The sequence below is a fragment of the Peromyscus maniculatus genome, chromosome 9, assembly GCF_049852395.1.
Source record: "Peromyscus maniculatus bairdii isolate BWxNUB_F1_BW_parent chromosome 9, HU_Pman_BW_mat_3.1, whole genome shotgun sequence".
In the NCBI taxonomy this organism is placed as follows: Eukaryota; Metazoa; Chordata; class Mammalia; order Rodentia; family Cricetidae; genus Peromyscus; species Peromyscus maniculatus.
The window spans coordinates 63,738,190-63,752,214 of NC_134860.1; the positions used below are offsets into that span (position 1 = coordinate 63,738,190).

Sequence of the window (14,025 nt, forward strand, 5' to 3'; positions counted from 1 at the left end):
TCAGCAGACTAGCCCACAACTACCACTTTAACTCCTTTGCTTCAGAGAGAGGAGAACTTCTGTCAGAGTGCAGAGCTCAGGCTGGGATGCCAGAAGAGTGGAAATATGTCATGGGATGTGTTGGAAGCAGAAATTCCCAAACCGAAAGGCGCTACAAACTCCTGGCTTAGAGGGCTGTAGCAATATTTTCAGTATTATTTATCAGTATCTACTCACCTTAAGGGAAAGAATTCTGCCTCTAATAGATATAAACAATAAAACATTATTAAATCAAATGGGTTAAGGCCAGGTCAAATGTTGACAGAGAAAAACCCAACACTGTTCCTCGGAGAGTTGAGGAGGAGCTTGGGTTGCAATAAAGCATGAAGACGGACCAAGTACAGCAGCCTCTTAGAGAGGGCTGCTTCCCCAGCAAGACACCCGAGCAGCGTTCACCTTTCCAATAAAGGCAAGCAGCTAATAACCTCAAAGCTTCCAGAACTTTTAGGGATATTAGCACTGACCACATGGTACAACCCATTTCTCCTTCTAAACAAAAGCATACAACCATTACTGGCAATATCCATAAACCAGGAGGAACAGGACTGGGTAGAAACTCAGCATGGCCATGGGAGCGAGGCTAGCCTTTGGATGGCGACATTTCTGAAACACAGAAGGCTAACAGGTAAAAGCCAAAATGCAGTTCTTCCACTCTGACAGGCTGCTGCATCAGTGCTATTGCTTCTGTTGAGGGAATGTGCCCAAGACTCAGAAACCTACAAGATCTAAACGGTAGCCTACTAGGGACTATTGTAAGCATGAGCACTAAGGAGTCATATGATGTTTAGTGTGGGATGGTTTAATGTAAAATGTTACACAGTGGTACCTCATTCATTTATAACAAAGTGGTACTGATTCAGCTACAAGAGACAAATGTCAAGCACTCCTGAGACAAGCCAGGCAACCATCCCTCCATGGCTGAACTACAAGAGACATCAATTGGCAAACACACAGTCAACATATTATCTAGCTGAATAGCAGTCTATGCTATCAATGCCAGTCTGATTAATAATGATGATGAAGTTAATAGAGGACTTGTAACAGTACAATACTTTATGCTGTATCTATTGTCTTTAAAAGCAAGATGATAGTAATGATAAAAACAAGCCCATTGGAACACATATCAAAAAAGCAATATGCATGATCACTGTTAGAATACCAAAGTGGAAGAAGGTACGTGGAAGCCAGAAAACGTGCATTTAGTTAGGGGATACTGCAGGGTAATTTACTTAAAAGAAAATTATATGAAGGGTGAAGGAGAGAGCACAAAAGAGGAAACGCTCTTTCTCTTCCTTTTTGCTAAGTCCTGTATTAACACACATGCACATGTGGTACAAACCAGTTTGCATTTGGCAGGCTTCCTGGCCCATTAGCAAATAGTCTGCCATAATGAAGAGAAGCTCTTCTGGGGACTCTGGTAGGATTATGAGTCCATTATCAGGCACAACCGGCTACAAATGGACTCTGCTTTTCAACTAGATTATAATGCAAAGAATAAAATAACCTTGACCCAAAATGGTGAGCCATGTAGGAGCCTGGGATACAGGTGAGGTTTCTCAGGTCCAGGAAGTAAATCTCAGCTGGTCATAGCCTAAGGAAACAACTGCTATTTTCTGCCCACACAGAACATTATTAATCAGGGGCTCTGGGGCACAAGACCATTAATTTCTGTCCTAGGAAGCCATGCTGGATTATATAAGGCACAGACACATTGATTTTTGACTACTGGGGACTGCAGTCACAGCTTTAGGTCAGTCACAGGGCTTTGAGTAACATGATTAAGAATGACCTTATATCCACGGTGACTGTTTCACTCACTCTGTATTTAGATCTCCTGGCCATCGTCATTGGCACTGTAATAGATTTAAACAAAATGGCTGTCAGGCTCTGACTTGAGAGGTTTCTGACATCAACCATTCAGACCTTTTCTCGTCTCTCACCATCACTGTGTGATCTATCAAGCTTGTACAGCTCTTGGCCAATGGCCATATTAATTTTCTACTTGAAAGAACACAAATAGAATACTGCTTATGACGAAGGTAGTCAGGGAGCTTGGGGAATAGCTGTCCATCTTACCGCATAGTAATTAGCTTGGCAAACTGAAACAGTAACATGATTAAATCTGATACCTAGCCAAAATTGCCAAAAGAAAAAAAAGATCCCTTATTCTGTTGAAGGTGCTAAGTGGCTTTTTAAACAGTGGCTATTGATGATTATATTTGCCCTTGTAGAAATGGTATGGGCACTGTGACATCAGAATTCTGGTTTCCATGGTGATTATTAGTGATGGCATTTGAAAGATTGTAGTTAGTTTCCACAGTAGAGATCCTTCCTCATACATGAAGGATGAGAGAAACTGCTTCTTGTTAGAAGGACAGACTGCTGATCACCATATAGGCAAACACCACGTTTTTTAAGTAAACACAACGTGTTCATCTTAACTAGATGGGCACGCACAGAAGCCGTTCAGGTCAACAGCTAAGACACCGAAGCCCTTGAACACAACTGGGACTAACTGCTTTGCAACTGAGCAACAGCTAACAGATAGTTCCTGCCCATACATTATTTTCTAAACTAGTTTTTTTTTTTTTTTGAGACAGGGTTTCTCTGTTTAACAGAACTCACCTTGTAGACCAGGCTGGCCTAGAACTCACAGAGTTCTGCCTGCCTCTGCCTCCCAGGTGCTGTGATTCAAGTCGTGCACCCCCACCGCCCGGCTAAACTAGTTGTCTTTAGAACCCTGATTGGCCCATGCAGAAAGAAGCACCCAGTCCTGGCGGAGAGATGACCTGGAGCCTAAGGAGCGGTTGTCTCATCCTCCCCTGTAGATGGGGACAATGGTGGAGACCCAGTTCCCAGAAGGCAGCTCAACATTACACCTCTCCTTCTGAGATAAGAGTCTCACTCTGTAGCCCATAATGGCCTTGAACTCATGGCAATCCTCCTGTCTCAGACTCTCAAGTATTGGGATTATAGATACTTTTATTTTTCCCCTCAACACACCTAGTGATTTTGATGGTGATGAAGCTAAATATTTCATTTTTGTTTTTTAAATAATTTTCAGTTAAAGTTGACAGCAAATTTTAAAACTGTTTACTAAGACAATTATGTACTTAAAAAAAGTAAGTGAATTTGAATGCCTCTTAGAAAGTACTTCATCTGACTAATTGCTTAAAGCAGTTTTAAATTTTTCTCATGTAGCTATATTCACTAAGCACACAGTGTACAGTTTTCAATAAATACACAGAGGTAACAGATAGAAACAATATTTTAAATAGGGAAAATGAGAATATACAGAACCTTTCTGACTAGTGGTTCAAGTCAGACCTACAGTGAAGTTACTAGTACTGTCTAGAGGTAGAGCACTGGATTATAAGTCTAAGTAACAGAGAAAACCCCTGCCAAGATGAAGGGCAGTCACAACGAGTCAGAGTTCTACATAAATGCATTACTCTTATAGCCAGGGCAAGGAAATGACAACCGATACCCTCTCACTTCTCCTCACGAATCATGTGAAGACAGAACAGCTGTGTCGCCGTGTGTGGGACTTAGAAGAAGGCCAGGGACAGAGAGAGCAGAGTACGAGCTGAGAACAACGTCTGAGAAAACAGTAGTGCCAGTGGTGACCCAAATGTACCCACATCCCGTGGCTGGGATCAACTGCCTGTGGGAACTTGAGCACCACCAATTTCATCATCAAATCCCAGCTGAGAATGAGAATGGAATAATCCATCACTCAAGAAATTAAAGGGTCATCTATGGTGTCAGAAAAGAGACTGGTAAAATGTAATCAGTAAAACCTAAGGGGTCCCGCTGAGAACCTAGAGGCCAGATGTGGTGGATTGAACAGGAATGGCTCCCATAGACCTGTGTTTAGATGCTTAGCCCATGGGCAGTGGCACTAACAGGAGGTGTGGCCTTGTTGGAGGACGTGTGCCACTGTGGGCGCTGGCTACGAAGTCTCATATATTCAAGCTGTGCCCAGTGTGGCACAAAGTTGTCCTGCTGCCTGTGGGTCAAGATGCAGAACTCTCAGCTCCCTCTCCAGAATCATGTCTTCCTGTACACTGCCACACTTTCTAAGCCTCTGAACTGTAAGCCAGCCCCAATGAAATGCTTTCCTTTATAAGAGTTGCTGTGGCCATGGTTCAGAGCAACAGAACCCTAACTAAGACACCAGACTAGAACAGTCAAAGATAACCTGATGGACCTGATTTTAATAACAACTAATAAAGACCATGCGTTTCATTAGCTCACAAGGAGAGTGGCTGGCAAGGCAGGAATGGAGCCTTCGCTCCCTGCAAACTCTGCACCAGCCATATATTTTCTATGCCACTTCCAATAGTGCCACTCAAGACATGCACCCCAAAAACAGCAGTACTGTGCATTATCAGAGTTTTGTTTAAGGATCAGTGTACAGACAGCAACTGTTTGACTTTTTTTAAAACACCAGTTAAAACATACATGTGGGGCTGGAGAGATGGGAAAGATCACTTAGCAGTTACGAGCACCTGATGCTCTTCCAGAGGAACCAGGTTCAATTTCCAGCACCCACATGACAGCTCACATTTCTGTAACTCTAGTTCCAGGGGATCTGACATCATCACAAAGACACATATGCAGGCAAAAAATACCAATGCACATGAAATAAAAATAAATTAAAAAAATACATGTGAGCATATGTACACACACACACACACACACACACACACACACACACACACATACAACACTCACACACACACCATCACCACCCCATTTACAAAAAATTGAAGGAAAAAGTAACATCAGCACATGGCACAATAACAAACACTTGTTATCTACCTTCCCTAAGTTCTGTACTAAGATCTCTCAGACCCATGATACACTGCTAAGTAAGAGCAATAAAATGCACCTGCCACACAGCAAATGTGTCAGTGTTCCCTTGTGAAGGCTGGCCAGAGTTAAACAGGAAGTCAAGGAGGCCATATGTGGTTTTCCTTACTACAATGGTGGGGCTCCCAGGCCAGAGGGCAGAATCAATGCTCACCAACCTTTCTCCCAAAGAACTCACTTTAGTTCCAGGAAGCCCTTCCAGGGCCGTTCCTATAGAAACCCATTCTGGCTGAAGAACCCTCTGCAGGGTGCCAGGGAGGAGGAGTCCCAGCACTGAGCAGACAAAGATTCTCTCGCCTGCTTCTCTAAGCAAGCGGCTTCTTGTTATTTTAGAAATTCGCCATGCAGAAGACATGAAATTGAGCTATCATTTAGAGTATGATAAAAAGCTGGTGAGGACAGATGCTGACTCCCACTCAGAAAGACACCCTGCTCAGAAAAAAGACAGAGGCTCTTATGTGCAATTGGACCTGACCTCAGGCAAGTCAGGGGCCCTGGGTGGATACTTCTGAGGGAAAAGGGGTGGCAGGAAGGCAGTGATGAAGAATGGAAACCTGATAGGGTCCCAAGCACCAGAAAAATCAGTTAGGTCAGACAGTTAGGGTCACCTTAACAACTAACTGGGAAGAGAGCATAGTGTTGGGAGAATACTAAAGTCTAGCCTCTGATGTGGTCTGGAGATAATCTGAGGCAGCCACTGGCTGGTGAGCAGCTGTGGGCTCTCAGAGTGTACTGAAATGACTTTAGGCAGCTCTCTGGGTGATCTCAAAGCCCACGACAACCTGGGGCTCAGGTGTTGCCAGCCCCGCCCAGATGCACAGGCAGAGGGCATTCTGAGGCAGGTTGCCCTTTCCTGGTACTCCTGGCCAAGTACAGGGTAAGCTGGGAGAGGGAATCGCTTTCTATTACTCATCAGTGACAGTCAGGAAGCCTCAGCCAGGTACTTCTTTGTGGGATTAAAGTAATGGAGAAAAATAGAAAAAGCTAGATATGCTAAGAAATACATTATGCATCTGGGTAACATCAAAAACCCAAGCCAGACTAAATGATTAAGTGAACCTGTGTGATTATATTTCTATAATTATGATCATGAAGACCTGGGCACCAGTACTGATTTATTGACTGGCAACTTACTGATTTTTCTTTTAAAAACCTCATTTCAGCTTTCATTTTCAGAGAAGAGTATTTCTCAGGTCACAGGTAAGTTTTGGAATGTGGTAGTCAAACAGGAAAAGAAAATGCATTCCGGGGGCAAATACATCACAAATTCCGATTCTGCCTTTCACCACCTTGGATTCCTTACTAGTCATTAGTCGTTGTTCTTACAGGGACAGCACACCACACCGAGGAGTGAGAGTAAAGGGGTTTTCTATCATTTCCTGCTCCCCCACCAATCTCCTTTCATGTTTCCTCCCCAACTATAGGATGTCTTGGTCAGCAGCTGGGGTGGAGGGGTGGTTCTTATAGGATTCAGATACACAAGTCCACGTAGATGCCTTGGCAAAGGCTGGAGGAACTGAGAACACAGCAGGTCTAGGAAGGGCTCGGACCTTCCCCTGCCCGACCTTCCCGAAGACTCCTCCAGCCCATGCTGGAGGGAGAACATCCTTGCTAAGTCCCCCAGGTGGATTACTCTCAGCCTGCCCATATCCCTCCTCCTGTCCTATTTTCCCATGACTCTCCACCCTTCATCGACTTAGTTTTAAAACACGCAGATTCCCATGCATCCATGCATCTCCCAGTCTTCATTTCCTCTGAAGGCTCCCGTGTCTTACTCATTTTATGTTAATTTGTACATGTTCTTCCTGTTAATTTGTCGTTGCTCATTTAATTATTGGATCTGGCCTGGGACCCTAAGAGGGCAGAGGAAAATTTCTCCCTCCCTCCTACTTCCAAATGGAAACGCTGTCACTCAGAAGCAAAGGCCACAGCAGCATCCTGGAAGGGGCAAGAACTACATGCTGCCTTCAATCATCCTGCAGCAACATCTCAGGTCTGCATTGTTCACATTTCCTTAGGCCAGACTACCAAACTCCATTTCCACAGACAGAGCAGCTGGCATAAAGCCCAAGAGAGAAGCTGACCACAGTGACCAGACAGAGGTCAGACAAGTAGAGACTGCGCACAGGTTACCGGCCTGGTGCTGGACAGCAGAGTGCGTCTAGAAGCTCAAGCTGACCCAAATGCTCAGAAATTTCCTGAAGGTTTGAGCATGAGCCCTTCACCTGTCAGCCCAGACCAGTTCTGAACACAGTAACCACACAGAGGCGAGAGTGAACCTCACTGTGGTGTCAAGTGTGAATCGTGAACTCCTCTCCAGTCACCTGATATAACGGCGATTTTCCCAGATCCATGCTCTTCCAGAGCTATTCTTTCCGCTTCTTCCATCAGCAGCATGCCGAAGCCCTAGAAGGAGCACCAGGGAGTTTGTGGATTAAGAAGGGAAGGAAGACCATTAAGAGAGGTTGGTACAATGTCTTAAGAAGTGATAAAAAGCTACTGATGGTTAAGGAAAAGGAAACCCCTGGACCCTGCCCAAAGCACACTCCGCGACTTCGTGAAGAAGTCAGCACTGAGACAAGAGCCAGCTATGACATTCTGGGTCAGCGTAGGGCTGACTTCCCCTCCTCGTCTTTCTCTTTAGGTAAGGTCTAGGCAACTCCAGGTCTAGGAGTCTGGAGTAACAGGTCTTGTTTATTCAACTCACCCTCCACTTTTTAAAGGGTCTGGAATGTTGCAAAATTCTTGCATCATCCAATTGGGGTTTACCTTAAACCTACTATTTACTGTTGTTAATGTATTTCCCTGAAACTGAACACCACAGATTTCTAAATTTAGATCGTTGAGGTCAGAACAGGGGTTTATACATATTATACAACTTATACCTGTGAATCACATTCCTGCCATTACCTCATTTGATGCTGCAGGAAGTGAAACAGTTTTGTTTAAGCAGGCACACTGATGTATCTGTCGTCTCCCAGCACCCATGGAACCACAAGGGAACAACATGGAGATGGAATGGCCCTGAACAAAATGAACCCTTGTTCCTATGTTCTTTCCCACTCTACATCTCCCCTCTTTACCCCCACCGTCTCGTCCTGTCTCAGGCAATTTCCTAACTACAGGCCCACTGAGGCAGGACGTGGGTACCTGATGCTGGAATTTAGCAGGGTCCCGGCTGCTGACAGGGACTACGCTCCCGTACACATGGAGCTCCCGGACTATGGAAACGCCTCCGCCCAGTTCAAATCGGAAGGTTTCCTCAGAGCACTTCCGTAGCCTCAGCAGGCCAATCAGAATGTCCTGGTCAGGATCTTCATAGGACAGGAAGGTTTCCCAGCCTCCATTGGCAACATAATCTCTCCGGACCAACTCAACCTGTTTGATAAAAAGCCATGGAGAGCCTCATTCAGAATTAGAGAACCAAGCTCATTTTTATAAGTGCATAGATGTGTTTAGGCTAATGTTCAGCTAGGAACAAAGGATGAATCATCAGTAATTATGGTTTTTATTTGCCTCCTCTCAAGTAGCACAGGATTAAATAAGAGTTCATGCCTTGTTCATGGACTATTATAAATGGAGAACAATTTTACAAATATTTGAACTTAATTAACCTTGAGATTCTGAGATTTCCAGCTCAGTGACTGCTTCTATGTAAATTTATGATGTCCTATGTACTGTCTCTAAGACAAAACTACAGATGAAGTCACATGCGTGGCTTTCAGAACGCTTCCCACTCCCATCCTGCTTTCAAACTGTCAGATGGTCAATGGTCTCCCTGTTTAGTCCTTACTTCTTCCACTAAAGCCTACTTTGTATGTGTGTGGGATCCTCGTTTCCTGTTTCTCAATGGGATTTAAGAAAGAATAACATTCACAGGGCTTGTGAAATACTCCTAGTGAAGGAATGAGCATGTTCAAATCCAATTGCTAGAGTGCAGTTTCTCAGGGAGGGTGAATGGCAGCTGCCTGGGGACTTCAGTGGCTGAAATCTACGTAGGTGCTGACTCTTCAACCTGCGGTACAGATGATTCTATGAACACGAAGGAGCAAGAGGTGTACATTCAGAACTCTACGTATTTGGATAAGGATAGAACAGACACGCCCTACAGATGGGGAGAACACACTCAAAGCAGAATCAACAGCCCTCAGCCTAGTGTTTGGTATAGAATTAGAATAAGAACTTGCCAAAATGCTGGGCGGTGGTGGCGCATGCCTTTAATCCCAGCACTCGGCAGGCAGAGGCAGGCGGATCTCTGTGAATTCGAGGCCAGCCTGGTCTACCAAGTGAGTCTCAGAAAAGGCGCAAAGCTACACAGAGAAACCCTGTCTCGAAAAACCAAAAAAAAAAAAAAAAAAAAAAAAAAAGAACTTACCAAAATGATTAGATATGTTGGGTCTACTTTTTCCCTTGAAAGGCCCTTTAATGTCAACAACAGTTCATACTAAGAATGGAAACACTGCCTCAGAGCTCATTTATTCTAGCCTCTCTCACATGGGGCTACCAAGAACTGTGCCCCATAGAAAATGCTGCACCAAGTTAGACATTATAGATGTATGCAAGTGAAGTTACCCTGAATGCCTCAGGGCACTGTGCTGAAGGTCTGGGGAAGCCAGGTAGCGGCTGCCATCCACTCCCTGAGTCACTGCCAAAGGCCAAGAACGTGACAGTTACAAAGAAGAGACCAGCAAGGCTCTCCACAGGAAGGCAGCCCCTAGTCGTGGGCAGCCACTCACAGCTGAGTACATTCAAATCAAATGACTGGGGCCCTGAGTCCCCACTGATGAGACACGAGGCACAGCCTTGGCTCTCCTAACTCAGGGAGAGCCTGGCCTGCCTGACCTGCTACCCTGCTCTGCTGAGCTATTCACTCACTTCTGGGTTTGCTCTGTGAGCAGGTGGGGTCCACTGGGATGGATTAAAAGGAGACTGACCTGGTATGGCCGCACTTTGTGATGAATTTCTTGGATTCCAACCTCCCTGGTTCTCACATCTCGGCACTGCCAAAAAATAAAAAATAAAAAATAAATCAAAGTAGTGACTCATTCAATGTTCATTTAAAATAAATCCTGGGCTCAAAATCAAGTCTGAACATAACTTACACTGAAACAAAAGAATGAAAACTTAAAAAAGCCATCTTTACTCAATTTGAGGACAGGAATTTGTGAACTACAGTTTTCCTTTTGAAATGAATTCAGAATTCAAAGAGATCATATATTATCTTGGGGAATACAGAACATTAAGTTAGAAAGTTAGAAAATAGTTTTGCCCAAGAGATTTAACTGTTTGAAAAACACAACCCCAAAATACGATTGAAAATACAGTCCCAAAATATGATCACAGAAGAGCAAAAACAAATCCTTAAATTTTTAAAACCTTCACTGTGTATGACATTAATATTTTTAATGTCCTATTATTTTAGATGTATCAAAAGGATACATATTAAAGGCGTGTTTCCCTTTAAAGAAAGGCACTGGGGAAGAATGGGAATCAGGAAGGAAGGGGAGATGCAGAAGGAGCTTGAATCATGTATGACAGACACCTCAACTACAGGTGGCTCTTGGACATCCCTGGCGTGCACAGCTTCCAGGAGACAACGTCAGTGCAATGCCTGCTGCATGGCCAGGATCTGAAACCACCCTCACTCCTGCACCTCAACCCAGGGTGCACGCTCTACAGCCTGACACAGCAGTACAAAAGCCTTGCATTAGCCAGTGATATGTCCTACGGCACATTCTTCCCCTACAGAATAAACCATAAATACAATTTCAGTATTCCAATATTTTCTACCAGTGACACAGGATCATGCTAGAAAATCTGACGATATCATGCAAACAATTTTACTAACAATACATTTATAAGAGCCCAGTATTCAGTTTTGCAAAAACAAAGGTATTTTGATGCTTTGAGAAATCTGCCCAGAAGGATACTCTGCTGATGTGGCCACCAGATCCTGCAGCTTATCTACTGAGAGCAGATTCTGTCTTCCAGCCCAGCTCTATACAGGAGACTGTGTGGCTGAGTTACCTGCCAGTCAACAGGTACCTGCTGCTTCTACTTCTGGTTTTGCCTGGGGCATGGTTTTGTTTGTTTTTTATAGGGCAGAGATGATAAGTGCTTTCTGCTAAGAACATTGCCTATGAGACTTGGGTCTTTGGATTTACTCCTGGGCCACTTAGCAGAGGCTAGCAAGGGTTGGGTGGGGCAGGATTAAAGAAGACCACTAGACAGGGAGACTTCCGGTAGCCAGGCCTGCTGGTCCCCTAGAAGCAGCTTCTTAGGAGGCCAGAGATGGAGACTGAGGCCAGCCGGAGAGTGGAGAGCAGAGCAGGCCCATAGTCCTGTGTGGTGCTGCTAATCTGCTTACATGCATTTGCTTATTTCTAAAACTCAAAATTTGTCTATTACATTTAATTAATTAATTATTATATTATTTTTTTGTTGAATAAATAAATGATATTCAAAAATTTGGACAACATTCTAAATTTTTTCCTCCACGGTAATTTGAGCAAGTCATGGGCAAGTCCACCTATGTGTGCTGTTCCAGCCTTGGAACCACCTCTCTGAAAGCATGGTCCATGCTTTCACACACAGTCAACAGACTCCCCTCCCCCTCTCCCAACTGATGGCGCTGCATTCCCAGAGCAGAGCCGAACCCCCGATGCCCTGGCCAGGCACCACTCCTGGCTTATCTCTTCAGAAGCCCTAAGAAGTTTCTAGGATGCTTCATTTCAAACTCACCACTACCTTAGAGACCATCAAACTAACAGCTTCCTTCATTCTTTCAGGGTCAAGAGAGAGAAGCTGCTTAGTAAATATAAAGCCAACAGGTCACAGAAGAAGTCAGAATGACAAAGGGACAGTGGCAGCCTTTGTCCCATGCACTTCAGCTTCTACATGCTACACAGAACACCTCTAACATACATCAGCTTTCTGACCCAAATGGTACCAGCAATGCCTAAGAGTGACAGCCCTGGAGACACGTGTGATGAGATTTCTTTTTTCTTTACAGTATACCTGGCAGACACATTTATTCAAACCTGTATTCCAAGGTCTTTCATTCTTGCAAATGCCAGCTCTCGCAGGTTCCCATGCTCTACTCCTGAGCTGACGAGGGGCATTGGAATGTCTCTGTAAGAGAAAAAAAAAAAAAATCAGTTGTGGAAAATGTAAACCATTCTCCACAGCAGTATGGCAAGGAAATTTAAAACATGAGAAACAGAGAGACGCCACAAAGCCATGGAGCAGAAAGCAGAGGCGGAGTATCCTAAGGAGGAGAGGGAGCAAGGTTGAGAGCATCCCTACACCCCAGCTTTCCATCTTCAAAGCTGACTTCCGCCCACCTCTTGGGGGGGGGGGTGTCTGTGAAAGATATCTAATGGAAATCACATCAGAAAACAAAGCACAGCATCTGCCCCATGCCTGGGAGCCATTAGGAAGGATCTGGGGCTCAGGAGACACCTGTACTAAGTGAAAGAAGAAATGAAAAGAAAGAATCCTCAACTCAATGGAGAGAAGTGATTCACATGCCACTTTGCAAACACTTTCCCACACAGTAGCTGAAAGCCACCAAGAAGGTCAAAAGCCTCTCTATAACTCTTCTCACAGACCCTACCCCGTTTCCCCCAAATCTAATCCAGAAGGGACTCTGCTTTAGGGGAATGACGTCTTGCCTAAGGAAGAGGAAATGAGACTTCTCTTCTGCATTGGTATAGCAGAGTGCCAGACATCGAGGGGACGCCGAGCAGAAGCTGAAGTTAGGGCTGTACTCTACCAGCTCCAGAAAGCCCATCAATGAGCACAAAGAAATATTTCACAATCTATCAGGCTCCGGAATCCAGAGGGTTCCAGGAAGATACTATACAGAGAAACACAGCAGGAGGCCCAAAGTGAGAGCGCCAGAAGAAATTTCTTGTATGTTTTTGACTAATTAGTTAGCATACACTGTTTATGTATAGTTTTTAGTAAAATAATTCTTTTTTTCTTTTGGTTTTTCGAGACAGGGTTTCTTTGTGTAGTTTTGGAGCCTGTCCTGGATCTTGCTCTGTAGACCAGGGTGGCCTCGAACTCACAGAGATCCGCCTGGCTCTGCCTCCCGAGTGCTGGGATTAAAGGTGTGCGCCACCACAGCCCAGCCAGTAAAATAATTCTCAAGCCAAATATAAAATCTTCTAAGTGCCCCTTTAACATTGAAATATTTTATAGTAATTTGTAAGTGTATGGAATATATAACTATCATCATATTAACATACTAAATATTTTAAAACCTGAAATACACTTCCAAACACTTGTTATACATGGTCTGAAATTAACCTGAGATGATGAGCAGTGGCCATGCTAACTGTAAACAACAAATACATTTCGTGTCTTGTTATTCATGGTAATTATGTCTGAAAAGGCTGCTATGAACAATGAATCAGGGAAGACTAGAGTAACTGCTCCTAGAAAATGCAGGACTAGGGCTAGCTCAACTGATTCAAGCATAACCTTGCTTTGTGTGTTTGGGTTAAAATAACAACGACATACTTACCAGGAAGCTGCTATATAATCTGTAGAACCTAGCACAAAGTGAGAACGTGCAGCCTCTTATTATAAAGTTGTTAACAATGTCAAGATGGTGACAGGGGTAGCAAGCCAGGTGCTAGGCCCGGGAGACCCCACAGGCTGCATGTTCTCACAGACGCCAACCACCAGAGAGGCCCTGGCAGCACAGGGCCTTACTGGAATGCCACCAGTTCATAAGTCTTACTACTGTCTGTCACTATAAAAATGAAACACGGCTTGAATGGTCTTTGGTAGTGACATGCCTGGAGCAGAGCAGATGGAAGCGCTCAGTCGTTAAGGAACAGAAATGTGGCAGCTACAACTCTAGAGACAGTATCCTTCACTGGAACTGAGGGGCACACTTCTGCACTGGCCAAGCATCTTCTCCATGCAGAGCAGTGCATGACGGATCTCAACTCCACACTCAGACTGGGTTACAGCTCTGGAGAAGCAGAACCTGGGACAGGTGGTTGACCTTGTTGGCTCATCGAGGCAGGAGTTAAAATTCTTTTTAGGTTTCTCTAAGTAATTCAATCTAGTCTCTGGCATAAACAGGGACTACACATG

General features: G+C 44.4%; 1 protein-coding gene across 2 annotated transcripts in view; it reads right to left on the reverse strand.

The window, feature by feature from the left end:
* Elp3 (elongator acetyltransferase complex subunit 3) overlaps window positions 1–14,025 on the reverse strand; it is a 67,417-nt gene that overhangs the window by 13,004 nt on the left and 40,388 nt on the right. For both annotated transcript variants that reach the window (XM_006988782.4, XM_006988780.4), the window contains exons 11-14: window positions 11,955–12,045; window positions 9,849–9,914; window positions 8,065–8,292; window positions 7,239–7,320 (exon numbers count right to left, since the gene is read on the reverse strand). In XM_006988782.4, coding sequence (XP_006988844.1) covers window positions 7,239–7,320; window positions 8,065–8,292; window positions 9,849–9,914; window positions 11,955–12,045 — 467 coding nt within the window. The remainder of the gene's footprint in view (window positions 1–7,238; window positions 7,321–8,064; window positions 8,293–9,848; window positions 9,915–11,954; window positions 12,046–14,025) is intronic.